Below are 25,660 nucleotides of genomic sequence, written 5' to 3' on the forward strand. Positions count from 1 at the left end.
CATGGGTGTGATTATTGGGTAAGATCTGAATTATATATTGACCTGGCTAAGTGACTGATCTCTTGGGATTAGAATAACTCTATGTTTGATGACGTTGGTTTTCAGTAACCGCTCATCATAGAGTCCAGTGTCTGGGTGGTGAGACTAGGGCTGGAAGCCTGAGGAAACTGCATTTTTGATTTCCTGTTAACCAGTGTGGTGAGACAGAAGCTTACTTTTGTTACTGGCTTGATATAATCTAATGAGAGAATAACCACCAGTTTGGGATGAGTCTGCTCAAATTCTCAGCAGTTTGTTCTGAATTTGGCATCCTCAGCTGTGACTCACTGAGGCATGGTGACACACAGTATCAAAACTAACTGTTGGTAAGTCTGAAACCCCAACTACTTGCAATCATTTGAAACTATGGTATTATATCTTTCTTTGGTACTAAGGCAGCAGATCAGATGGAAAGCACTGTTACCACTGAGAAGTAAAAATGCTCAGTTAAAATGTTCACCCAGAGGGCAGTGTAGTTATCTAGACTCAGAGTGCCTGGATGATGTGTAAGATAAAACTGACATGACAGTTTTGTCTGAGAGAAAAAGTTACTCACAGTGTCAGCATTTGCAATTCCACTGGGGAAAAGGGCAGAACTGAGCTAGGGGGTGTTATTATGCTAGCATGTTAATGGCTGCTGTCAAGGGATTCTTTGCTTTATAATGACAGGTTTCAGAGTAGCAGCCGTGTTAGTCTGTGTCCGTAAAAAGAAAAGGAGCACTTGTGGCACCTTAGAGACTAACACATTTATTAGAGCATGAGCTACAGCTCACTTCATCTGTAGCTCACAAAAGCTTATGCTGTAATAAATTCGTTAGTCTCTAAGGTGCCACAAGTACTCCTTTTCTTTTTGCTCTATAAACAATTATAGAGGTGGTTGAAGCTGCTTGGTCTGCTAACCAGATGCCAGGGACTCCATGCGTCGCTCCCTTTCTCCTTCTGGTTTTCACCAACATCAATTGGGTTCTGCTCATTGATGCATAGAACATTCCCTGAAGTTTTGGAAGTGCTTAGATGCCATGTTCCAAAGTTATCACATCACATTAGATACAAACAGATAATTGAGTGTTGGGCCTCACTTTGCTCGGCCAATGATCAATAAGTACTCTGATTTGTGTTTAAGGCTGGTCCCAACTGAAAGAGCTGAGTGGAGCTCATAACCCCACAGGACCTGCGTCCACACTAAATTGCAAGCAGAAAATGAGTTCCACTAGGCAGGATGGCAACTGTTCTTCCCTGAGCCTGTTCCAGGTAGGTTGTGTGTACTTGTGGAGCTGTATGTAGTGATTGTCTAGCTGCAATTGTTGAAGGGGCATTGCACAAACTGAGTCTTATAACAGCATTCTACTGAACTCAATCTGTTAGATCAACTGATCAAAACCATAAGGATTTTTGAGGAGGGAATTGACGGCCTGGTATGGTATCTTTGTTTTGTGTCTTTTTTTCTGGTCCTGCTCTGTATTCCAGCAAGTTGCTTCATTTTAAGTCTGGATGCAACAGGGTTTGGTAGACACACAGAGGTGCATAATCACTTCAGACCAAAGATGTAATTGAGTTAATCAGTCAAACAGATTCAGCAGCAGAATGACAGGGCCCAGACTTGTTGAAGAAACGTATCTTGTGCTCTATTTCTGTACCCTGGCTGCAGGCAGCTTCCCCATCCTAAAGCTTGTTTTACCTTCTTCCCAATGAGGTTTAATTCTCTTCCACCTAAAGAGACACTAGAGCCTAGATGATGTGGTTTCTTCCTGCAAGCATAATCCCCAGATGTGAGCGTGTGTTATAGGTTCCCTTCTGTATCTGATCTGCAGACAATGTCCACAGCAAAGACCATTGCCACTAATGGGCCCCCTTGTTGGCAGAGGTCAAAGACTGAATGGCTCTGACCTTTGAGACTGAACTTCCCTCTCATCTCTAGAGACTGTCCTTCCAAGTCAGGGGTGAGATACGCTGTGCTTTCATCTGATTTATGCAGCACAGGCAGATGGAGAGAGGATGTCTGTCTCCAGGACTGTAAAAATGATGCACAGTGCGTCTCCTGCCACAACACACACCTAAGGGGGGGGCAGGCCTTTTCCTGATTTGGTGGGCTCCACCCACCACCCCAGTTATCAAATAGACTGGCATCTCTCAACAGTCATAAAGGAGCCATCTGCTACTCGGTGCAGCTGTTTATGCACAGTAGCCAGCCTAGCTAAGGCTCTCTTGCTGCCTGGCGGTAAGGGGTGAAGGGGAAAGTACTATTACAACCCAGGCACACACTACATAAACCTTCCCTGTTCCCTGCTACTTGTCAGGCCACAGTGGCAATATAGGTTCTTCCTCATCCCTGGCACTGAGAGCTGCATCACAGCGCCCAGAGGGCTGACCCCGTCTCCCTCCTGGCCTCCATGAGTGCATTTGTATATTCTGTCTCCCCTAATGTGATTATCTGTATCTTACTGAAAATCAATAAAATAGCCAAGGTGCAAAACGAGACAACTCAGGCTGGTTGGTATCCGTGAGCAGAGGACACAAGGTCATTGCTCATCTCTCCCCTCCTGTTATTGATGTTAAAAAAAAACAAGCCAAATAAACAGCAAGGACAAAAATAATAGGAACTGGAAGTTAAGAGAAAACATTTCAATTAAGAAACAAGTGAAGGAGTACAGTCCACTAGTCAGAGCAGATAATCATGAAGGAGGACTCCTGAGTTCTTAACCCAGCTTGACCACTGATGTGTTGAATGACCTTGGAAATCACTTTTCTGTGTCTGTTTCCCCAGTATTCCTTTGAGGAACAGTAGCATTTCCATCCCCATTGTAAAACAAGGGCACAGACTTGTGAAGTGATTCACCCAATGATGCATGCTGGCAGAGCTGGTCAAAAGGATGTTTGCTTGTAAAGTGAGCTATCTGAAATACTCTGCTGGAAAGGCACTAAATGTAGAGATGCAAAGCATTAGTTGGAGCCATACTCTGCCTGTGTGATGGACTGGATCAGGGTGATTGGAATGTTGAAAAAAATCTTTACTTGTTAGGTAGGTAGCTTGAGAGATGTGACAAAGTTCCTCCTCTGCCTTGGTGGGTCCTGCATTTATTGGCAGCTTTGCTCTCCTCAGAGGTTCACGGCAGCCCTCAGTTTGGCCATTTTTGCTAGTGGCTCAAACCTGCCGTTCACTCAGCTAACCTCATCGCTGGCCAGCATGGGGAAAAGGGATGAGAACAATCCCCACAGTCTCTGCTGAACCACCTAGTGGGTCGGGGGACAAGCCAGAGACCTTCTCCTCTGGTGGAACCCACAGTCCAGGTCAACTCCTCTTATATCCAATAGGAGGCAGGGGTATGGGTGGAACCTACTCCGGGTTCCAGCCCAGGGCCCTGTGGATCACAGCTGTCTACTGTGTTTCTTGTAACACCTTGTAACAGCTACAACTCCCTGGGATACTTCCCCATGGCCTCCTCCCATCACCTTCTTTATCCTCACCACAGGACCTTCCTCCTGATGCCAGATAGCATTTGTACTCCTCAGACCTCCAGCAGCACACCCTCTCAGCTCCTTGCATGCCCCTCACTGACTGAAATGAGGTCCTTTTTAAACCAGGTGCCCTGATTAGCCTGCTTGTCTCAATGGATTCTAACAGCATCTTAATTGGCTCCAGGTGTCCTAATTAGCCTGCCTGCCTTAATTGGTTTCAGCAGGTTCCTGATTGTTCTGGAACCGCCTCTGTTACCTTACCCAGGGAAAAGGGACCTGCTTAATCTGGGGCTAATATATCTGCCTTCCATTTATAAAACCAGGGTGAGGAGGTTGGCCGATGGAGTCTCCTGTGACTGTAGGGCCTATTTCCGATCCTCAGTCTGTTCACGTATCCGGGCAGAGTTCCTTTGGGCGGCGTCCACTGACTCCCTTGACACCTTTGAGGAGCAGTGGGCACTGTCCGGGGTTCTCTGCTCGGTGTCCCCATCCGGTTCCCTTCATTTGGCCCTTTGACCACACTCCTGTCCCTGTTGTTTCATTAGTTGTCCCCCGTACTCATTTGGCTTCCAGGTCCTATGGATCCCCCTCTTAGGCTGCGGGGGATCCTTTAGCAGTGGGCAGGCTTCTGCTCGCCTACTTCCTGGATCCCAATAGGATCATTCTCCTGTAGCCATCTGGCCCAACCCTGTCACAGAGATCAATGATTGTTTTAAGATTCATAGATTCATAGATACTAAGGTCAGAAGGGACCATTCTGATCATCTAGTCCGACCTCCTGCACAGCACAGGCCACAGAATCTCACCCACCCACTCCTATGAAAAACCTCACCCATGTCTGAGCTATTGAAGTCCTTAAATCATGGTTCAAATACTTCAAGGAGCAGAGAAGCCTCCCTCAAGTCAACCATGCCCCATACTACAGAGGAAGGCGAAAAACCTCCAGGGCCTCTCCAATCTGCCCTGGAGGAAAATTCCTTCCCGACCCCAAATATGGCAATCAGCTAAACCCTGAGCATATGGGCAAGATTCACCAGCCAGATACCCAGGAAAGAATTTTCTATAGTAACTCAGATCCCATCCATCTAATATCCCATCTCAGGGGATTTGGCCTATTTACCCTGAATATTTAAAGATCAATTACTTACCAAAATCCCATTATCCCATCATACCATCTCCTCCATAAACTTATCGAGTAGAATCTTAAAGCCAGATAGATCTTTTGCCCCCACTGCTTCCCTTGGAAGGCTATTCCAAAACTTCACTCCTCTGATGGTTAAAAACCTTCGTCTGATTTCAAGTCTAAACTTCCTGGTGGCCAGTTTATACCCATTTGTTCTTGTGTCCACATTGGTGCTGAGCTGAAATAATTCCTCTCCCTCTCCTGTATTTATCCCTCTGATATATTTATAGAGAGCAATCATATCTCCCCTCAACCTTTTAGTTAGGCTAAACAAGCCAAGCTCCTTAAGTCTCCTTTCATAAGACAAGTTTTCCATTCTTCGGATCATCCTAGTAGCCCTTCTCTGTACTTGCTCCAGTTTGAATTCATCCTTTTTAAACATGGGAGACCAGAATTGCACACAGTATTCTAGGTGAGGTCTCACCAGTGCCTTGTATAACGGTACTAAAACCTCCTTATCCCTACTGGAAATGCCTCTCCTGATGCATCCCAAAACCGCATTAGCTTTTTTCACAGCCATATCACATTGGCAGCTCATAGTCATCCTATGATCAACCAATACTCCAAGGTCCTTCTCCTCTTCCGTTATTTCTAATTGATGCGTCCCCAACTTATAGCTAAAATTCTTGTTATTAATCCCTAAATGCATAACCTTACACTTCTCACTATTAAATTTCATCCTATTACTATTACTCCAGTTTACAAGGTCATCCAGATCCTCCTGTATAATATCCCGATCCTTCTCCGAATTGGCAATACCTCCCAGCTTTGTATCATCTGCAAACTTTATTAGCACACTCCCACTTTTTGTGCCAAGGTCAGTAATAAAAAGATTAAATAAGATTGGTCCCAAAACCGATCCCTGAGGAACTCCACTGGTAACCTCCCTCCAACCTGACAGTTCGCCTTTAGAAGATCTGAGATCTCCTAGTTCATTAACAGTCAGGGACATGAACTAATACTAAACAGTACACCAGTGGAAAGCTGGCAGCTGCACACAGCAAATCTTTCCTACCCCTAGTGGTTCCCAAGAAATCTGACCTTAAAATCACATCATTCTGATTACAGCTTGGGCTTTTATCACTGCCCTCCGCATGCCTCCCTCAATTCTGAAATGACCTGAGAGGTTAGAGAACAGTTTGATCTTGAACCAGCACTATACACACCATCTGAGGGACTGTTCTCACTTTCTGGGGATATAGTTATTATTATTTGTATTGCAGTATAGGGGCTCTGTTGTGGACCAGGACCCCATTGTGCTCAGCGCTATACGAACACAGAACAATTGAGGTTGGTGCCTCTAGGCACTACCATAATGCAAATAATAAATAGAGGTTTCAGAAGGGCAGCAAACTTCTCAGAGCATTAGCATCAAGACAAGCTAGAGCAGAGGTGGGCATATTACAGCCCATGGGCTACATCTGGCCCGCAGGACCATCCTGCCTGGCCCTGGAGGCTAGCCCCTGGCCCCTCCCCCTATTGTCCCCCCTTCCCCACAGCCCACGCCACCGTGCAGCGCAATGCTCTGGGCAGTGGGGCTGCAGAGTCCGGCCTGACCCAGTGCTCTCTGCTGAGTGGCTGCCTGTCCTGGTGCAGCCACCGGTGCTCCAGAAAGTGCAGTAAGGGGGCAGGGGGCGGGGAGGGTTGGATAGAGGGCAGGGGAGTTTGGGGGTGGTCAGAGGGCCGGGAACGGGGGTTGAATGGAGGCAAGGGTCCTGGGGAGGGGCAGTAAGGAAGAGAGGAGGGGTTGGATGGGGCGGCAGGGAGCCGACAGGGAGCAGGGGGGGTGGATGGGGCAGGGGTCCTGGGGGGGCAGTCAGGAAGGAGGGGGGTTGAATGGGGTAGTGGGGAGCAGTTAGGAGCGAGTGGTCCAGGGGCGGTCAGGGAAAAGGAGTGGTTGGATGGGGCAGAGGTCCCAGGGGGGCAGTCAGGAAGTGGGGGGTTGGATGGGGCGGCTGGGGGCAGTTAGGGGCAGGGAGTCTGGGGGTGGTCAGGGAACGGAGGGGTTGGACGGGGCAGGAGTCCCAGGGGAGCTGTCAGGGGGCGAGAAGTGGAGGGGGTCGGATAGGCGGCGGGGGCCGGGCCGGGCCATGCCTGGCTGTTTGGGGAGGCACAGCCTCCCCTTACTGGCCCTCCATATAATTTCAGAAACCCGATGTGGCCCTCAGGCCAAAAAGTTTGCCTGCCCCTGAGCTAGAGGCTAAATTCCCACCCTACCCCCGGAATGTTCCACTTATTGAACATACTCTGTATGATGGTTTGTGTTGCCCTGAGACACTAGCCAGGTGAAAGAATTACACCATGGGCTTGTCTTACCACAGATCAAAAACACATCTGCCACATTTTTCAAAGTACAAATATTACTATATGATGTTACTAGTGTTTAGCGCACAGACTGATTTCCAGTTATGTTACTGATCTACTGTATGACACTGGGCAAATCTTTTCTTCTCTGTGCCTCCTGTTCCCACTTTGTAAAAAGGGGGTAATGATGCCATCCTCACAGGGTGTTGGGAGGCCAGTCATCACTTAATGTTTGTAAAGCATTTTGGGTACTGCAGATGAAGGGTGTTATAGAAGTGCCAATACTATACCAAGCCACAACCTGCAGCTGCAAACTTGCTTTGCATCATTCTATTTGATAGATGCAGTTTCCAGGGCACCTTCCCAAGCAAACAGTCCCAAGGATGCCAATTGCTAGCATCCAAAAGGATATTAATAGATCTCAGCTATATAGCCCAGAAACTAAGGAGAATGTTTAGCCTTTATGCTAAAGAGAAAGGAAGCACTTCCCAAAGGAGCTGTGGCATGGGCAAGGGCATGAATAGATTGACAGCTTCAGACAACAAGCATGTGGGTAACAACACATCAAAGTCTGAGCTCGGGAGCAAGAGGGAAGGGACTGTAATGATTGCTTATTCCAGGCCAGGACTTAGGGAGACCCTGTGTGGAGATACAAGGCAGCACAGGCTGTGTCAGTCTGGGGGCAAGAGAATCAGAGAGAATCACAGGGTCTGCCTGCATCCAGCAGCCTCAGTAAAGAATCCTTCTATTCTGTCTTTACAATTGAGTCACCACTCTTCCCTACCATGAGGGACACTACGGAGCAGTTGCCATAGCTGTGTGCACTTGAAGATTATAACATCAGTAAAAACAAAGCTAAGCCCTTACTCAAGCTGTGTTGTGAGGGACAGCAGTGTGAATAGAGCAGTCAAAGAGGTCAGAGACCAGTAAGAGAAATCCTTCCATAGTGGTCACCTCCCTGCACCTGTGTCTCTTTCTAGCTATTGGTTCTTTATAACAGCTAGGCAGCAAGAAGACCACTCATGGCAGAAGACAGAAATATGTGGCTGTCACCCATATTATAGTGGAATCACAACCAATACCACTTGTTTAATGGCCCTAAGAGATGACAGCATATACAGTAGATCTTAGTTGTCAATTTGTTGCTGATTCTTGGGTTAGGAGGAAAGGCAACACTATACATATGGCAACCTGGTGAGCTTCTGCTGACACAATCTAAATGACTAATACAAATCTCACCAAGTGAGCAGCAACTCCTCCTGCTTGAAGTATCAACACAACAGACTCTGTATGCAAGCTAGATTATGCTGGCATCATCAAAACTGATTCTAAAATTACTTAATTTTAGGCACAGTCACATGAGTTTATATTTAACAAACAACAACAAGGTACCAGCAGCAAAGAGGCTGTGTGAAGTGAATGATATCACTGCTAGGAGTGAAAGAACAACCTAAGTGTTGAAACCTACAGGCAGGTCTTAGAACCAGATCCTCAGCTGATGTAGATGGGCATAGCGCTAGTGACTTCAGTGGAGCTAGGCTGTTTTACACCAGCAAAGGATTTGGCCCCTGATCTGGTTTAATGGCTTATTCTATCCACCCTGTCTAGGTTTTCATACTACACTGCTCTGTACTATCTGAGTGCTTGGATTGTGGTCTTTTAACTACTGAAACTGAACTGATTGTAGAGGGCAACCTCTCGATGGAGACAACAGGGGACTTGTTCCTCTGTACATTATTTACTAGCTCACTTACTTAGTCTCATCAGTAGATTTGTGGGGAGCAATTTCTCTCTTGTTCTTATACACCCGAGTGGGCACATTCCTGACATCTCATGAAGAAGACAGTACAAACACACCCACTATTAGCAATATGCTTTCCACGGTGAGAGAAATCAGCAACGAAAGGATGAGTAACTTCTTAAAGCATATGCAAGGAGGCTAAAGGTATGCCTACACTGCAGTCAGAGGTGTGAGTGCAGCACATGTAGACAGACCCAGATGAGCTTTAATCTAGCTAGCCACAGTAACACCAGATTCAGTGCAGGTTGTACAAGCCCACGCAGGACCCTGGGTACTTACTTGTGCAGCCAGTGCATACTTAGGTTCATATGGCCACAACTTCACTACTGTTGGTACTCATGTTAGCTAGGAGCTCGTCTACACAAACATTCTGTTTGTGGCAAGCTGGGCTGTGAATCTACCTCGTGCTAGCCTGCCATAGACAAACTGACTATGTGGATCCTGCTGACATGCATTAATAATTCATTAATATGCTTTGATCTAATCCAAGCTCATCAGCAGGGTCCCCATGTACAGTTAGCCCATGGCTTGTGTGAGATAGAGTCGAACCCTATCTGCTGCAAATGAAATGTGCGTGTAGATAAACTGTAGATTAAAGCTAGTTTGGGTACGTTTACATGTGCTGGAATTACACCTCCCATCACAGTGTAGACAGACCCTAAGACTCCCATATGTCTGCTGTATTCCTAAAGGCTAGAGATGCCTGAGAACTCTTAATGAGGATACAATGTTGTGATTAATGTTCCAGTGTGTGCTTGTGTTTGAATTGGAGAGCCACTGAGGTGTGTGCTGCTTCTTCGGCTCTGCACCTCCCCAGAATCTTTAGCTGTGCTTTTGAGGAAACCTTAAGCATTTAAGGGAATCCAAGTGGGAGCTTTGTGATTCGGTGAATGAAGCCAGCCAAACTTGGCCCGCTCCCATTTGTTTTGCACTGGGCAGTGTATGTACTCTGCACTCCAGAGCCAGAGCACCTGACCTGCTGAACTGTGTGGGGTCAGGCTGTGCTCTAATGGCTACAGCTTGCAGGGGAATAGAAACCCTGATAGGACAACAGCCAATGGAGATTCTTCTTTAGCTGAAGCGTTTGGGACTTGTGGGACAGAAAATCCTGAGCTTTCTCCCCGTTGATGGCTGAGAGCATCTATCCATGTGGCCTCTCACTATGGAACTATCTCAGTAGGCTTCTGCCTGCAACACCCTCCTGGGGTTACTATTAAATCAAGCCTTTGTCCTTCCACCCCCGCTGTCAGCAGCACAAGATCTTGAGGAAAGCTTTGCGGAACTCAGTGTTAAAGGTCGTGTAGATGATGGGGTTGAGAGCGCTGTTTACATAACCAAGCCATGTGGTGGCACTGTAGAGCTCTGGGGTTATGTGACAAGCCTGGCAGTGGGTGTTCAGGATGTGGCTCATGAAGAATGGCAGCCAGCAGACTATGAATGTCCCTAGGGTTTAAAGGAGAGACGAGAGAACATGTTGACTTTGGATTAATGCTGTTGCTCAGGGCTAAATTCTGCCCCCACTTATACCCATGCCAGACTGGGTTCTTCTGCCAGAAGTGTGACTGGGCAAGTCACCTCACCTCACCTGCCTCAGTTTCCCCTTTTATAAAGTGAGGTTCATATCACCCACCACAGTCATGTTCACTGCATTCACATGTTCACCAACTCAGGCTGGTTCCTGCTCTTTAAGACACGTGTAACTCAATAAACTACAGAAACCAATAGAGAGGTGTGATTTTATTTACAGAGAGAGGGGCATCATCCTAATCTCCACTACTGGGAGATTGACACTGCTGCAATCGAGGCAGCAGGCATTGATTTAGCATGTCTAGTGAAGATCCACTAAATCAATACTGCGCTCTGTGATCAACCCCGGTACTAGGGTTGCCAACCCTCCTGGTTTCGCCAGGAGTCTCCCAGAATCGGGTTTGATCTTCCATAGGCTACTGCAGCCAAACTGGGAGATTTTAGGCACTAAAACTCCAGCAGCGCAGCGGGGCTAAGGAGGCTCCCTGCCTGCCTTGGCTCTGCGCCGCTCCTGGAAGTGGTCGGCATCTCCTTGCGGCCCCTGGGGGTCTCTGTGTGCTGCCCCTGCCCAAGCGCTGGTTCCACAGCTCCTATTGGCTGGGAACCGTGGCCAATGGGAGCTGTGGGGGCGGTGCCTGCAGGTGGGGGCAGTGCACAGAGACCCTCTTGCCCCTCCCCCCACCTAATAGCTGCTGCCAGAGCGATGTGCCGGTTGCTTTTGGAAGCCGTCTGAGATAAGCGCCACCTGGCCAGAGCCTGCACCCTGGTTCCCCTCCCCCAGCCCTGAGCCCCCTCCCACACTCAAACTCCCTCCTAGAGCCTGCACCCCTCACCCTCCCCACTCTCCCGCACCTCCTCCTGCACCCAAACTCCCTCCCAGTGCCTGCACCCCCTCCTGCACCCAACCCCCTGCCCCAGCCTGGTGAAAGTGAGTGAGGGTGGGGGAGAACAAATGACAGAGGGAGGGGAGGATGGAGTGAGCGGGGGCGGGGCCTGGAAGAAGGGACATGGCTCTGGCCTCGGGAAAGAGGCGGGGCAGGGGCGGAGAAAGGGTGTTTGGGTTTGTGTGATTAGACTGTTGGCAACCCTACCCAGTACTCCAGCTCTCTGAGAAGAGTAAGGGAAGTCAACTGGAGAGTGTCTCCTGTCAGCTCAGCATGATGTAGATGCTGCAGTAAGTTGACCTAAGCTACGTCGACTCCAGCTACGTTATTCATGTAGCTGGAGTAGCGTAACTTAGGTCAACTTACCCCGGAGTGAAGACAAGCCCTAAGGGACTTTTCTTATTGACTTATACCTGGGGTGGTGGTGGTCAAAAATAAGTGATAGCTCAAAAGATTCACAATACAGAGGAGCACCCAAAAGTTGAGATGATTATCAGAACTTTTAAGTCTCTCTTCCTTGTCCCTTAACATTTCCTTCTGTGGAAGAAGAGATCTTTCTGAATTCAGTAGAGCTACAATGATTCACACCAGGTGGGGCTCTCAGTTACAAAAATCCCTTATATCACTTTATGCTAGTATTTTGAATTTCAATAGCATATTACATGTGGAGATCTCAAAGCTCTTTCCAAACACTTAGCCTCACAGTGAGATGGTTAAGCAGAATGCTTCTCACTCACCCAGAACGATAGCCAGCATTTGTGTGGCCTTCCTCTCTCTCAGCTGTACTGTCCGGGGCTGCTGGTGCATTAGCTTCAAAGAGGTCAAGGTTTTGCCATTGCTGAGTTTATGCACCTCCAAGTCCTGTTCCCTGCTTCTCCTCTCTTTTAGCTCATTTCCATTGGTCCCGGTCCTGGGGAAGGAAGCTTGGTGGCAGAAGCAGCAGTACGGCTGCAGGTCAGAGGGGGTCAGCAGCTTCTTTTCAGGGGAAAGCTCTTGGATTGTGGATTTTAGCTGCAGACGGGATGAGAGGGGGTCTTGGTGCCCATGGTGCAAAGTTTCCTTCTCTTTGTGCTCCTGAAATGGAGGAATCCACAGAAATGTCAGGAAATAGGGTGAACAATGCAGTTTGCCAGACCAAGTGTAAAGTGGGACTCAGGGGAGCTCTTGTTCCCTTTCGGCAGCAAGGAGTAGGCCTGAATCAACGCCCAGGATGCAAATGCACCCAAACTTTGGGTAGGTTCCAGATCCATTCTTGGAGCTGGAGCTGAACTTTGCACCTGACCCCTATCTCACAGTGGGATGACCTAGAACCCTGCATCTCTACTTTGCACCAAGGCCCTGATCCTCAAAGGTGTTCAGGCTCCTAACTTGTATTAATATCAGTGGAAGTTAGGAGTCTAAATTCCTTTGAGGACCTGTGCTCTAGCTCTTTCTTTAATTGAATGAACAAGAGCCCTGGATGTGAACCTTCCACTTCCCAGCCGCCCGACTTTGGAGTATATTTGTGCTTAGTGTTATTCCCTGCCTCCCCATATGCATATTTTCCAGTGTAGCATTATTGTGAGGAAACCTCACATGTTAATTCAATACTGTGGAGCCACATATGGAGCAGATCATGCAGAATTCTGTAGCTGTTTGACCCTTTGCGTCTGCTTGGTGAGGAGAGTTTTAACAGTTTGCAATCCCTGAGGCTCTGATAATTAAAAATATCCATAAAAATGAAAGGAAAAAAAAGCCAGAATGCTGTAGGGTAATTCTGTCACAGCTCTGAAGAAGCATTGATTTAGGCCTTGCCCTTCTCTATTGTGATGGTCTTAGAGAGTGCAGATATGGATACAAGCTCCAGAACAGAATCCCTTTGTTTGAGGACCGGACAAGGCTTTGGTTGGAGCCCCTATGCCAGGGGTGTTTCTGCTGAGCAACAGGAGGTATTTTTCTTCCTCCACGCCTAGCACTGAATGCCTTGACTTGCAACACCCCCCCAGATTGGGGAGCAAGAGTCAAACCCGGGTTTCCTGTGTATTGATGGAAAGTGCTAAGCAATAAGCTCCCTAGGCTCCCTGGGATGGGAGTGGAGGCAGAGAATGCTCTGGCATCTGATGAGTTCAGACTGTTTTCATGTGGGTCTTACTTTCTGTGTGTAACAGGCTTTGATGCTGATGCTATGGCTGCCCTGCCTGGAGAGGCTTCGTTTCCTCTGTCTCTGCTTCAGCACAAAATAAATCCGGACATAAAGCAGCAAGGTGACCACGAAGGGAAGGTAGAAGGATACCACCGAAGAATAGATGACAAAATCAGGGTTGGATATGGAACAGACACTAGGATCCCCTGGAGAAAGAGAGAGAGAGAAAGAGAGCGGGAGTGGTTAGACGGCTATGGACTTCAGGAACTACAAGGATGTTTTGGTGCACATCAAGGTGAACCAAAGTGTTGCTCATGGGCCAAATGTGGCCTGTGTTTAATGCAGCCGAGGACTATGTCACAGAGCTGCAACTCCAGAGATATAGGTCAGCATGCCAAGTTACATCTCGGCCTATCTGTCTTTGCCTAATCATCACAGTGGTATGTGAGTGCCTCCACTTTCTGGGTAGTCTAGGCTGAGCTGGTCAAGCACAGACCAATGCACTAGAACAGCAACTGGTCAATGTCAGATTGGAGAGTGCCCTCAAATATAGGTCCTCCTTGTGAATTGAACCCTTTCCCTCTTTAGATGCAGGATTTGTAGTTCTCAGCAGCTGCCTCTGACAGTCAGACTTTGTAGGCCACGTTTGGCCATTGGGCCAACTTTGGGCACCCCCATTTCTAATTGTGCTCAGGCACTCCTGCTCTGGAAATTGCTGTTACCTGTGGTATTGAAGCCGAACAGGAGGGGGCAGGACACAGCAAATGCCAACATCCAGACCATCACGATCATAATGGAAACCCTCCTGCAGGAGCTCTTCCCTGTGCCATACTGATACTGAACTGGCATCGCCACTGCTGTGTACCTGTGAAAGGAACCAGCTCCAAAGAGAGAGGGAGGAGGAAGAAAGGTGTAGAAAGGAGACAATGATCGAAACAAAAGAGACAGAGAGTGAAAGAGAGAGAGAGAAAGGGTCCAGGTTTGATAGGGAGGAGCGAAGACAGTGTGAGAATGGGAGACAGGGAATATGATAGTGAAAGCAGTGGATATAAGAGAGGGAGAGAACCACGAGATTGAATAATTAGAGCAAGGATTTGCAATGGTGGTAAGCAGGGTGGGAAAGGGAACAAGAGGAACAACAGAGAAACAGACTGTCACTTATCATCCTTATGGTTAAGATTTTGATGAACAACTGATATTGCCCCAGTGGTGAGGCAGAAGGCTAGAATGGAGGCTATCAGCTCTGGATGCCGTGAGATCTGGGAAGATGACAGATATGTCTGGAAACTCAGGGCATGAGCCAACTCATTGATCCTGTAATTGAAATCAGTGGAAAGGCTCCCACTAACTTCAGTGGGCTTTGGATCAGGCCCTCTGCGAGGCTTGCTTTGCACAATTTCCTCCGAATCATGGTAGAAAGAGAATGGCAGGATGTGTTTCTCCCCCAGTCTCCCAACCCCCAGGGACTTCAGCCCCCTAAATCTGCACCTTCTGAGGTCTTTGCCGAGTTTTATGGCCATCCCTATTACCACCACCCACAGGCATTGTCATAAATATAAAGGGAAGGGTCACCACCTTTAAATCCTTCCTGGCCAAAGGAAAAACCCTTTCACCTGTAAAGGGTTAAGAAGCTAAGATAACCTCGCTGGCACCTGACCAAAATGACCAATGAGGAGAAAAGATACTTTCAAAGCTGGAGGTGGGGGGGGGGCAGGAAACAAAGGGTTTGCTCTGTCTGTGTGATGCTTTTGCCGGGACCAGAGCAGGAATGCAGGTCAGAACTCCTGTAAAGAGTTAGTAAGCAATCTAGTTAGATATGTGTTAGATTCTGTTTTGTTTAAATGGCTGATAAAATAAGCTGTGCTGGATGGAATGTATATTCCTGTTTTTGTGTCTTTTTGTAACTTAAGGTTTTGCATAGAGGGATTCTCTATGTTTTGAATCTGATTACCCTGTAAGGTATTTACCATCCTGATTTTACAGAGGTGATTCTTTTACTTTTTCTTCAATTAAAATTCTTCTTTTAAGAACCTGATTGCTTTTTCATTTTTCTTAAGATCCAAGGGTTTGGGTCTGTATTTACCTATGCAAATTGTTGAGGATTTTTATCAAGCCTTCCCCAGGAAAGGGGGTGTAGTGCTTGGGGGGATATTTTGGGGGGGAGACGTTTCCAAGTGGGCACTTTCCCTTTTCTTTGTGTAACACTTCAGTGGTGGCAGCATTTAAGCTAAGATGGTAAGAATAAGCTTAGGGGGTCGTTCATGCAGATCCCCACATCTGTACCCTAGAGTTCAGAGTGGGGAAGGAACCTTGACAGACATTTACAGGAAATTGATTTAAACACTAATCCCTTCAGTCCCACAATGTTACCAGTCATCTGCTCCACTTCAGGGTGCGTTAAAACTATGGCAAGGCTGGAGAGCACATCAAGATAGTTTTTCTCTCTCTTTTAAGCTGTGTTTATTAAAACCTGACAGGTGAGACTTTCAAAGGCAAAGGGAACTTAAGCGCCCACTCCCATTGAAAGTCAATGGGAGTTAGATGCCTAATTCACTTTTGAAAATCTTCCCCTCTATTATCGAGTCCTGGAAAACCACCCCATGAACACTTTTCTTGTATAATGTGCGTCTTTGCCCCACCCTCTGTTTCCCTGCCTTTTTATAGCATAAGCTCTTTCTGGCAGGGACTGTGCCATCTTCCGTGTTTGTACAGCACCTAGCACATGGGAGGTACAACTGTAGCAACAACAATACTAGTCATAATGATGATGATGGCTGGAGGTTTTCAAGAAAGACTGGATTCTCACAGATGATCTGCTTTACCTTTGGCATTTAGACAAGATATTTGTACCCAACCATTGTGCAAGCAGGCCCAGCCTGCTCTCCCTTCCATCCCCAGTCCCGAGACCTACCCCTAGCTTCATGCTAATCTCCTTGGCTCCTACCTGTCAATGCTGATAGCACAGAGGTTTAAAATGCTGGCTGTGCACATCATCACATCCATAGTGACAAAGATGTCGCAGCAGAAACGGCTGAAATTCCAGACTCCTCCAGTCACCTGAGCATCAATTTCAAAATATTAGCCTTGCTTCACACTGGATACCAATGCATTGCACGTCTATTTGTCCTTCCATCTGAGGATATCAAAATGACTGTATGAACATTAATGATGCATTATTATGCCTTTTTTATAGAGGGGGAAACTGAGGCATGTAGTGTTTAAGCAATTTGCCCAAAGTCATACTGTAGTAGGTCAAGAATAGAACCAGGAGTCCTGATTCCCATTCCACTTTCTGTACACTGCAGGGGGATGAAGGTGAGAAAATTAGGAGAAAACAGCCCTACCCCAACATTTTAGCATGAAGACTGCCACAGAAATTGAATTACAACTAATGTAATATACAGTTCCTCTGTTTAAGGAAAATCACAGACAAAACAAATACAAAATGAGTGGCTAAGAATGTTTCCCAGCTTGGCTTTTGGAATTACTCCAGAGCCAATGAACTGGGAAAGTGACTCTGTTGCCCAGGGATTTTGTATATTCATATGACGCACAGATCCTTATCCAGAATCTTATCTGAAATCTTATTTCACTGGTTCTAAAGGAGGGCCTGAGCTGCCAACTTTGAATAGTAGATCTGGATCCAAACTTTCCCAAAATTCACACGGTTGTGAAATTTGGGGGTTTGGTTTGTGCCCATTTATAGTTTCCTTTCATTTACATTTAAAATGTAATGTAAAATATATAGAATAATGTCCTGGAGGCGTCCAGTGACGGATAAATCACATGCTCAGCCCAACTGTCAGATTTTAGTGAGGACTTTTTCAAATTCTGCACATGCTCAGATCAACACTCTGGCATGTAAATGCCTGGTATACCTAGCTAAGCACCAGTGCGGAGGGCCAACTGCAGAATTGTAATGTCCTCTTTAAGTGCTAGTGTTGGGAAGTTGAATCTACAGGAGATGCTTTGGGAATTCTGAACACACCAAGGGTCAGATGTAATCACTTCCTAGATTATTAGTTACTGAAGAACAGACCATAGCTCCTTGGACTGTTCATTCCCCCTAGATTTCTAATACAGACTCAATATTGCTGACTCACCTCTGACACTGATGCCAGGCTAGAATTCCACTGGCTAGGTCGTAAAGCACCAAGGATCATTAAGCTGTTCAGAGCACTTGATGAATTGTCCATTACAGGACCTCTAATAAATTTGTTGCTAGTGCTGGTGAAAAGTGTTAAGAGTGACAGCCACGGAGACAGTGCTTGTTTTTAATCCACAGAAAATCAAGGGCAGCAGAAAGGATTGCTTCCCCCATCCTTTCCACCCTGCAGAAATAGTGGAGGAAAAAGCTGCTTCGAATGAGGGAATTAGCCCTACTTTTTTACTCACGATCACAGCTCATGGTTTTGATGGGCTCCTCACCTGCTTCAATGCAATGACAACAGCAATGACTAAGAGCACTTGGTCAGGCTGTTGTGACCTTTCCTTTCAGATGTGGATCTCGCCACAGTGATCCCTGCCGTTTTTCCCTCCAGACTGGATCATTGCAATGTGCTCTACACCTGAAAAACATTCGGACCCATCAGCTAAGTGCAGAATGTGGCTGCCAGCATGTTGAATTGGGGCTTCTCATAGAGCCCATATTACCCATGTGCTCTGTGATCTGCACTGTGATCAGTTCATTTCTGGGGGCAGTTTGATGTGTTGGCTTTAAGCAATAAATCCCTAAACAGAATGGGTGCTAGTTATTGCAGCAGCTGCCTCCCTCCCTGGGTGATACCACGGCAGCTGTGATCAGCAGAAGTGCTCAGACTTACTGTCCCCTCATTGACAAGGAAGGGGCCTGGGGGGGGGAAGGGGTGCTTGACTCCAGAAGTAATTTTCTTTGCTGTTCCACAGGAGTCTGAAATTGTTGAAATTGGGGGTTGGGGTGTGGGAGAGGGCTCTAGGCTGGGGCAGGGGGTTGGGGTGTGGGGGGATGAGGGCTCAGGCTGGGGGTGTGGGCTCTGGGGTACGGCTGGGGATGAGGGGTTTGGGGTGCAGGAAGGGGCTCTGGGCTGAGATAGGGTGTTGGGGGGTGTGGGGTGCTGGCTCACAGTTTGGGTGCAGGAGGGGACTGCAAGCTGGAGCAGGGGGTTGGGATGCGGGAGAGGGTTTGGGATGTGGGGGTCCCCAGCGGTGTTTACTGCAGCTCCCGGAAGCAGCTGCCAGGTGCCTGAAGCCCCTAGGCACAAGGCGATTCCACGCGCTGTCCTTGAACCCTCAGACGCCACCCCCACATCTCCCATTGGTTGCAGTTCCCGACCAATGGGAGCTGTGGAGCTGGCACTAGGGGTGGGGGCAGCACACGGAGCATCACTAGCCACCCATGAGTCTAGGGGCTTCAGGGACCTAGTGGCCGCTTCCGGGAGTCGCGTGGAGCTAGGGTAGACAGGGAGCCTGCCTTAGCCTGGGGCCCTACTGCGCTGCCAACCGGACTTTTAACGGCTCGGTTGGTGGTGTTGACCGGAGCCACCAGGGTCCCTTGTTGACCAGGCATTCCATCAAAAACCGGACTCCTGGCAACCCTAGCTAGTACCAGTCCCCTAGCACTAGCTTCCCTGTTCTGGATATCAGTCTCAAAGAGCCAGGATTTCTCTCTCTCTCTCTCTCTCTCTCTCTGACACTCACACACACCCCACCTGCCCCCATCTGCTAATGAATCTGGTCTCCTGATTGGTTGAAGACTCCAGCAGGCACTTTCTTAACACCTGTAGTAGGGCTGGATCTCTGGCTGCTCTGTACAGTTGCATGCTTGCAGCTGTGTGTCTGGTCTTGAGCTTGCCTACTCCTTGCCCTTTGTAGTTAGTCCCTGTCCCTGTTCCTGTCCTGGCTGCTACTCTGGTTCTGACTCTTGCCCCCTGCTTCCTGGCTCTGGCTTGTTCCCTGGACTTGGTAATTTGGCTCCTCATTTGGGTTCTGGTCACTAGGCCTGGTCTCCCCTGTTCAGCCATTAGGCCAGCCTACCGTCCTGACCATTAGGTAAGGCTGCCCACAGCATGTTTCTTAACACATGTGCCTCTCTCCATGCTGGCAAAAGGGGAGGAACTTTCAAAAATAAATTCATTTTTTGAAATGAAAATGTTACCTCTGGAAGCATATTATGTCTGTAACAAACACCTCTGATTCCCAGCTATGGGGATGGCATAAGGTCTTGCTCTCAGCTCCTGCTGCCATAGTGATCTGTGTAGGAGGAGAGAAACCAGAAAGAAGCCTCCCTTCCATAAACTAAGTGTAATCAGAGGTGCAGAGTGAGCTAGTGCCGGGGCCTAATTTTATCCTCCTGAGGGAAAACCTGTGGGGAGGAGTAAGGAGGAATCCAGATTCTTATTTCAAGCGGTTGGATTTGCCCTTCTTTTTCAGAAGAACTGGGGGGGTTCAGTTTCCAAATTCTGCAGATTTCCTGGGAGCCAAGTGAATCCTGGATATCAACCAGACATTTGCACTGGCTCCTTGCCAACTGACGCCAGCTTCCTGAGAGTCTGGCTTCAAGGACTCCTCAACAGACAGCTGCTTCCCCATAAGGGGATGCATCACAGCAGAGAGAGGGGCTCTGCAGGAAAACTAATGCAGTATCTGAGTGTAATAATTTTCCTCCTCATTTCCTGTGGGGAATGATGGGCTCCCCCTCTTATCCCCAGTCTGCATCCAGCCTTCCTGAACCTACAGAAAGTGATGAATGAGGTCTGGAGCAGAGGATGATGGTGTCATGAAAGTGGCTTCCTACCACATCATGGGCAACCAAGGTGTAGAATTCCTCATGTCAGGAACACTCATGCAAGGTCAGTTAGTAAGTGGCACTGCTACTAATTTCAGCTTCTAAGGCAACAGGCAGTGTGGAAAGTGCAGAAAGCAAATGAGGAGGCAATTCTCTGAAATGAGACCACTCTGCCGCTTAATGTTTTTAATTCCTGTAAACTATGTGCTGGAGTGAATGAAGCATTCAGCATCTGTTCAGCTCCCCTTCCTGGTCTACTGCTCAGTATCTGAAATGCGGCTTGTTATTCATTAGTTACTGTTTGTTTCATACCAGCATTCCCAGAGATGTGCAAAATGTGGTGATATATTGTGCTATCTGGTGCTTTTCTTGAAAGCTAAGATTCTCACCTAATCATGTGCCTCCAGGAGAGACATGTAAGACACATGATTAGGTGAGAATCTTAATTTTTTTTTTAAATGAAAGCTAGGTTTCTAGCCCTCATGGCTGTGGAGAAAAGCTTGAAAACCTGAACCATAAAGGCTATGACACTAGAAAAGAAAGGCCCTACAAGTTATTTTTATAAATCTAAATTTGTAAACCCATGTCATGATATTTTGAGACCAATGTCATGACTTTTTGAATGTGTGAAGCTGACAATACTGAAAATTTTTGCAAGAGAATTACAAAAAGGGCATCTGGCTTCATAGTTTGATGCAAACACAAAACTCATTACAAGTTCATCATAAGGTCTGTGGCGCTTCAAGAACCTTTCACCAGAAGTTGGAGTCAGGGGGTTGCATCAAAGCCAGGTGCAGAGGACACAGCTCATGTATGTCAAATGTGGTAGCTTCCAAAGTTCTGGGCTCATTGGCACATGAAAATCTGGGACTATGAACCACTGGAAGTGATACTGAAGAAAATTTTGGCAGAAAATGCTCTGAAGTGAAACCTCTCAGGGTTACACATTCAGACTAGACTGACTACGTACTGAGTCTTAGCATATAGAAAAGGGATGTTTGTCAGATCAAAATGATGGGTTGAAATCTGTTCTCATTTGCCCCAGTCAGCACTTCTAAATGTGGAGTAACTCCATTGAAGTCAGTGGAATTACTCAATATTTGTCCCAGGGTAGCTGAGATCAGAGTTTGACGTAGATTATTACAATAGAAAAAACGTTTATAGACCTAATTTGCTTTTTGCTTTTTTTGATCTTTCTTTTCTTCTTCTATTCCATTTAGCTTTGTTAATGAAACTAGAACTTGTCAGTTTGCCTTTCTGGTTCTCATAATGTAGTTGGGATACTTATATGACCTTCCTAGTGCTTTTCATCTGAGGATCTCAAAGCATTTCATAACTATTTTACTAAATTAATCCTCGCAACCACCCTTGTGAATTAAGTGGGTTTTAACTCCATTTCACAGATGGTGAACCTGAGACACAGACAGATGAGGTGGCAGGCTTCTGAGATCACCCACTGAGTCAGTGACATTGCTGGGAATAGAGCCCATGGGTGAAATCCTGGCAAAACTCCTATTGACTTCAGATTTCTTGACTGCTAGTCCTGTGTTTTATCCACAAGATCAATGTTATGTTTAGCTTTTCCACCACTGTTGGAAATATTGCCAGTGAAAGGTATCGGATTGACAGCCATGGAGACTCAAAAAAGGTAGAAATGATAAATGAAAAAACATTAAAATGTGACTGTCTCAAACACATCTTGAATAATAGGATTATAGTCTTCATTCCACTGAGCCCCTTTTGAAAATATACAAAACGAAATATGGTCATCTGCAGATTTTAGAAGTTGTATCTGGGCACTGATGCCATACCTAGGAGTCCAGGAGCAATGATGAGCCACGTAAAAACATGAGGTTGAGAGACACTTCGGCTGAAAGCTATTGTTGACTTGACTGTCTACTTTATTGTGCTTCTCATTGTCAATTAGGATTGTCTCTCTTATTCAAACTTGGCTTCCGCCATCTGGTTTCCATCCAGATTTCAAACTCTGCCAGACACTGGTGATGGCTACCGTCTAGGACTGAAGAAAAGGTGCTAGGTATCACTAGCATTCTGATGTTGTAGCCTATGTTCTGCATTGACTTTACAGAGATGTAAGGAAAGAAAGAGAGAGGCCACCAGGGGCTTAAGCAGTTGCCCACCCCCTTCCTCTGAGATGTCAGACAATTCCATCCACCCCTGTGGAGATGGAATTTGCATCCACTCTTGTCAACAGCAGCTCATGATCAAATATTTTTTTGAAAGATCTGTGGTAGCAATTGCCATAAAGGGGACTGGGTTTCACTCTCACTTCCCTCAGGAAATCATCAGTCACTGTGATGAATGGGTGTTTTTGTGCCAAGAAACCTGACTGGTTGGGTTCCAAGACTTTGAAGCTATAAGATGATGCCATGGTTGGCCTGCTGGTACCATCTCAATCTTTCTCAGAAAGGGATGGCTATTGGTTCAATGACATTTGGCAAGGACATTAGGGTCCAGAGTTCATTTCTTGGACAGGGTCCAGGCCAGATTGTGTGAAGGTTGCCTATCAAAATGTTTACAAAGTGCTTTGGGATAGCAAATGACTTGTAAATGTAAAGCCTTCAACCAACTTTGGTTGTACCATAAATTATGAGATGGATGGCAGCAGGCTTCAGATGTATCTTGGAAAACATTGACCCTGGAAATAACTATTTTACATGATTTTGGATATTGGAGTGAATTATTCAGTCTTCCCTGGGAATGATTGGTCACGGCACTATTAGACGAAACACAACAGACTCACCATCATACTAAAGAATGATGCTCACAGGTGAGAGACTGCAGCTAATAGGTGGGATCACCTATTCTACAAACAATGGGAAAAATCCACCTTCTGTACTCTGAGTTTCTCACCTTTATATTACTAGATGCATAGGAAGTGCTGTGTAATGGTCAGAGTAGTGGACTGGGAGTCAAGACTCCTGAGTTCTCTTCCTGACTGGCTCCTGATTCTCTGTTTTCCTTTGGGTAAGGCACTTCAGGGGTTAAAAGGTTTTTGCTGCTACAAAGTGGACCACCTTCCCATTCTTAAGTCTTGGACCCAAAGCTGCATGGAGATGGAATTTGCACCACAATGTTCCTCAGTTTCCTGGTCCATAAAATGTGGATAATAAGAGGATTAATGAACTCATTGATGCTTACAGAGCACTTTTCATTCTAGGATCTCAAAATATTGTAGATGTAAAGTGTTTGTGTGTGTGTGACATGAGGATAGCTTTCTAACAGCATTTGTCTTTCACTATTAAAATTCCATTCACTCCAGTCTCTCCTTCCTGAGTATTTTTATTTTCTTTATTCCTTACCTTTTCTCATTTTGCCCCTCATTTTTTGCCTCCTTTCTATCTTTGTTTGCTTTCTCCTCTTGAGGTCATAGATCTAACACCTTAGTACTAGCTATTCCTTATGTTAGCTGTGGGATAGTTCTATATAGATTTTTCTGTGTTTTGCTACTGACTTAATTAGGAATGTGATGTGGCATGCAATATGGTATTCTTTCATTTCTGATCCACTATGATATAAATAATAATCAATGTCACTATTCATATCACCTATCAATAGAACAGATCCTTCATTTCTCTTCAGGGTGATTTTGCAATGGATGTCAGTTTAGGAGAATGACCCAGATAACATAAAGGAAACATTAATGGAATAACAGTCTCCAAAGCCTTTGAAGGTTTAACCGGGCTTACTGACTGTAATCGATGCGCATTAGCTACAATTGTTACATATCTCAGTGGGTTTCTCTGAACTTGTGCAAAAATAGCTTTAACAAGCCTCATGTAATAAACCTTCATTGATTTCCATCAATAAAAATGACCAAGCCAGGAGTGGGCCTACAGTTAGTGTTCTACATTGCTGTGTGAGGAAACTTGAATTTTAGGGTCATATTCTCCATTGCTCTGCACCACCTCGAATCATTTCCACCAATGCAAAGTCAAAAGGTACAATTTTCTACCCACTTAGCACTGGTGTATTTGACTGCATTGGATGCAGGGCAATGGAGAGTCAGGCTCCCTGTCTCTCTTTCTCTGTGCCAGCAGGGCTTGAAAATTATTGCCAGAGACTGGCCTAACACCATTAGTGCTTTGGTACACTTTGTACTCCTGAAGGAATTCTACACACAATAATTTTAAATTCTGCAAAATTATGCATAGTTTATTTGTCAAAATAACACTATATAATCACACCCATTTCAATTATTTTTGTAATTTATTTCAAAATACCTATCCACAACTATGTGTGTAACAATAGACACAAAAGAAATTCCTCCACGAGTACATAGTTAATGAAACCCCTACAACAACCCAGTTCCTGTTTCCCTGCTCCCAGAGCCTAGTGGGGGGGCATACACTTGCATCCCCTTCTCCACAGATCCCAGCTGCAGTACTCCCCAGCCCAGACAGTTGTACCCCATCCCCTCTACAACCCAGGAACCCAGAGGAGAAATAGCCTGATGCTGAGCCCCGGGGTTGTGTGGAGTTTCCTGTGTGACACCACCTTCCTTCAGGGTGTGCTGAGAACTGCAGCTGCCAGGAAGCCTCTGCTCCCTCCCCCTTCTCCCGGCAGTGTCTTCTACTTGTGAGCTGTGCTCTGCCAAGTCCAGCAGCCCCTAGTGACATCCAGCAGCTCTGCAGCCCATTTCTGTGGAGGAAAAGGAAATTCTGTGCAAAAAATATTAACTTTTGTGCAAAGTCTGCATGTAGAGAGGTGCAGAATTTCCCCAGCAATAACTTTGTAGGAGGCCTGGATTCAGCTTCTTTCTCCTGGCCTTCTGCTGCTTAGACCAGCAGAAGGAGAGACCAGTCTGGGCAGTAGGCTCAGCTTGTGGAAGTATAGCAAAGGGGAATGCTCAACAGTGACACTGCTGGCTGATTCAGGAGTGGCCTTCATGTGCTCTGAATGTGTCTCATTTATGTATAAATGCCACAAGGCACTGTTGCTATTTAAACATGGCCTAAGATGTACTCACCTCCAGGTATACCACCCACGGCATCACCAGTGTGGCCACCAGCAAGTCTGCCACGGCCAGGCTCACCACCAGGTAATTCGTTGTGGTCTGCAAGGTGCGTTCTCTTAGCACCGCCAGGCAGACCAGCACGTTCCCAAAGATGATGGCCAAAATCAGGGTGCAATAACAGAGGGCGTAGTAGGCATGGGAGTGTGGCAGACCAGGCTCTGTTGAGTTCTCTTGCCCATGTGTGACAGAGGTAGTAGTGTTGAAATAGCTGTTGACTCTAGTGAAGAGCGCCATTGGGAGGCAGGTGGAGAGCTGAAAAGAGACACAGAGCAACTCTAGTAAGCAATATCTTCAGCTGTGACCTGCATTTTTCATCCAAATTATTCCACTGCTCTCTACAGGCTGTGAGTCAGATCCTGAAGTCTTTATTCAGGCGAGGCTCTTAAAGTCAATGGGAGTTTTGCCTGAGCACAAACACCGAGTAAAGGATTCAGGATTTTTAATTTATTTGTGTATCTAATGCACATTTCCTCTGTAAGTGAAATGCAGCCATGTAAAGTTGGGCAGCTGTTTAGCAATGTACAACAACACTGCACAACTGTG

General features: G+C 46.5%; 1 protein-coding gene and 1 long non-coding RNA gene across 3 annotated transcripts; one reads left to right on the forward strand and one right to left on the reverse strand.

Moving 5' to 3' along the window:
• Positions 1–7,756: 7,756 nt before the first annotated feature.
• On the reverse strand, positions 7,757–25,364 carry DRD3 (dopamine receptor D3). Its single transcript, XM_038416557.2, has 6 exons — positions 25,070–25,364; positions 16,261–16,373; positions 14,039–14,181; positions 13,326–13,522; positions 11,932–12,268; positions 7,757–10,226 (listed from the first exon to the last, which is right to left on the reverse strand). Exons 1-6 carry the CDS (start codon positions 25,349–25,351, stop codon positions 10,030–10,032), a joined length of 1,269 nt encoding a protein of 422 aa, XP_038272485.1. The 5' UTR covers positions 25,352–25,364; the 3' UTR covers positions 7,757–10,029.
• Positions 18,815–23,957, forward strand: LOC122459592. Of its 2 annotated transcripts, none has more exons than XR_006280394.1 (3): positions 18,815–19,343; positions 20,003–20,151; positions 21,483–23,321. It is a non-coding gene; the product is annotated as an uncharacterized LOC122459592 (long non-coding RNA). The 2 variants fall into 2 exon arrangements; XR_006280391.1 differs by having other exon boundaries at positions 18,821–19,343; positions 20,003–20,143; positions 21,483–23,957.
• Positions 25,365–25,660: the final 296 nt, after the last annotated feature.

This window comes from Dermochelys coriacea, chromosome 1, assembly GCF_009764565.3.
Source record: "Dermochelys coriacea isolate rDerCor1 chromosome 1, rDerCor1.pri.v4, whole genome shotgun sequence".
NCBI classification, from domain to species: Eukaryota; Metazoa; Chordata; order Testudines; family Dermochelyidae; genus Dermochelys; species Dermochelys coriacea.

Coding starts and splice junctions, on each gene's coding strand:
- DRD3 (XM_038416557.2), bottom strand. CDS start 25,351: ATGGCGCTCTTCACTAGAGTCAACAGCTATTTCAACACTACTACCTCT. Junction 14,182..16,260: donor TGTGCTATCAGCATTGACAG/GTAGGAGCCAAG, acceptor TTCCTTTCACAG/GTACACAGCAGTGGCGATGC. Junction 10,227..11,931: donor AATGCTGGCTATCGTTCTGG/GTGAGTGAGAAG, acceptor TTTAAACCCTAG/GGACATTCATAGTCTGCTGG.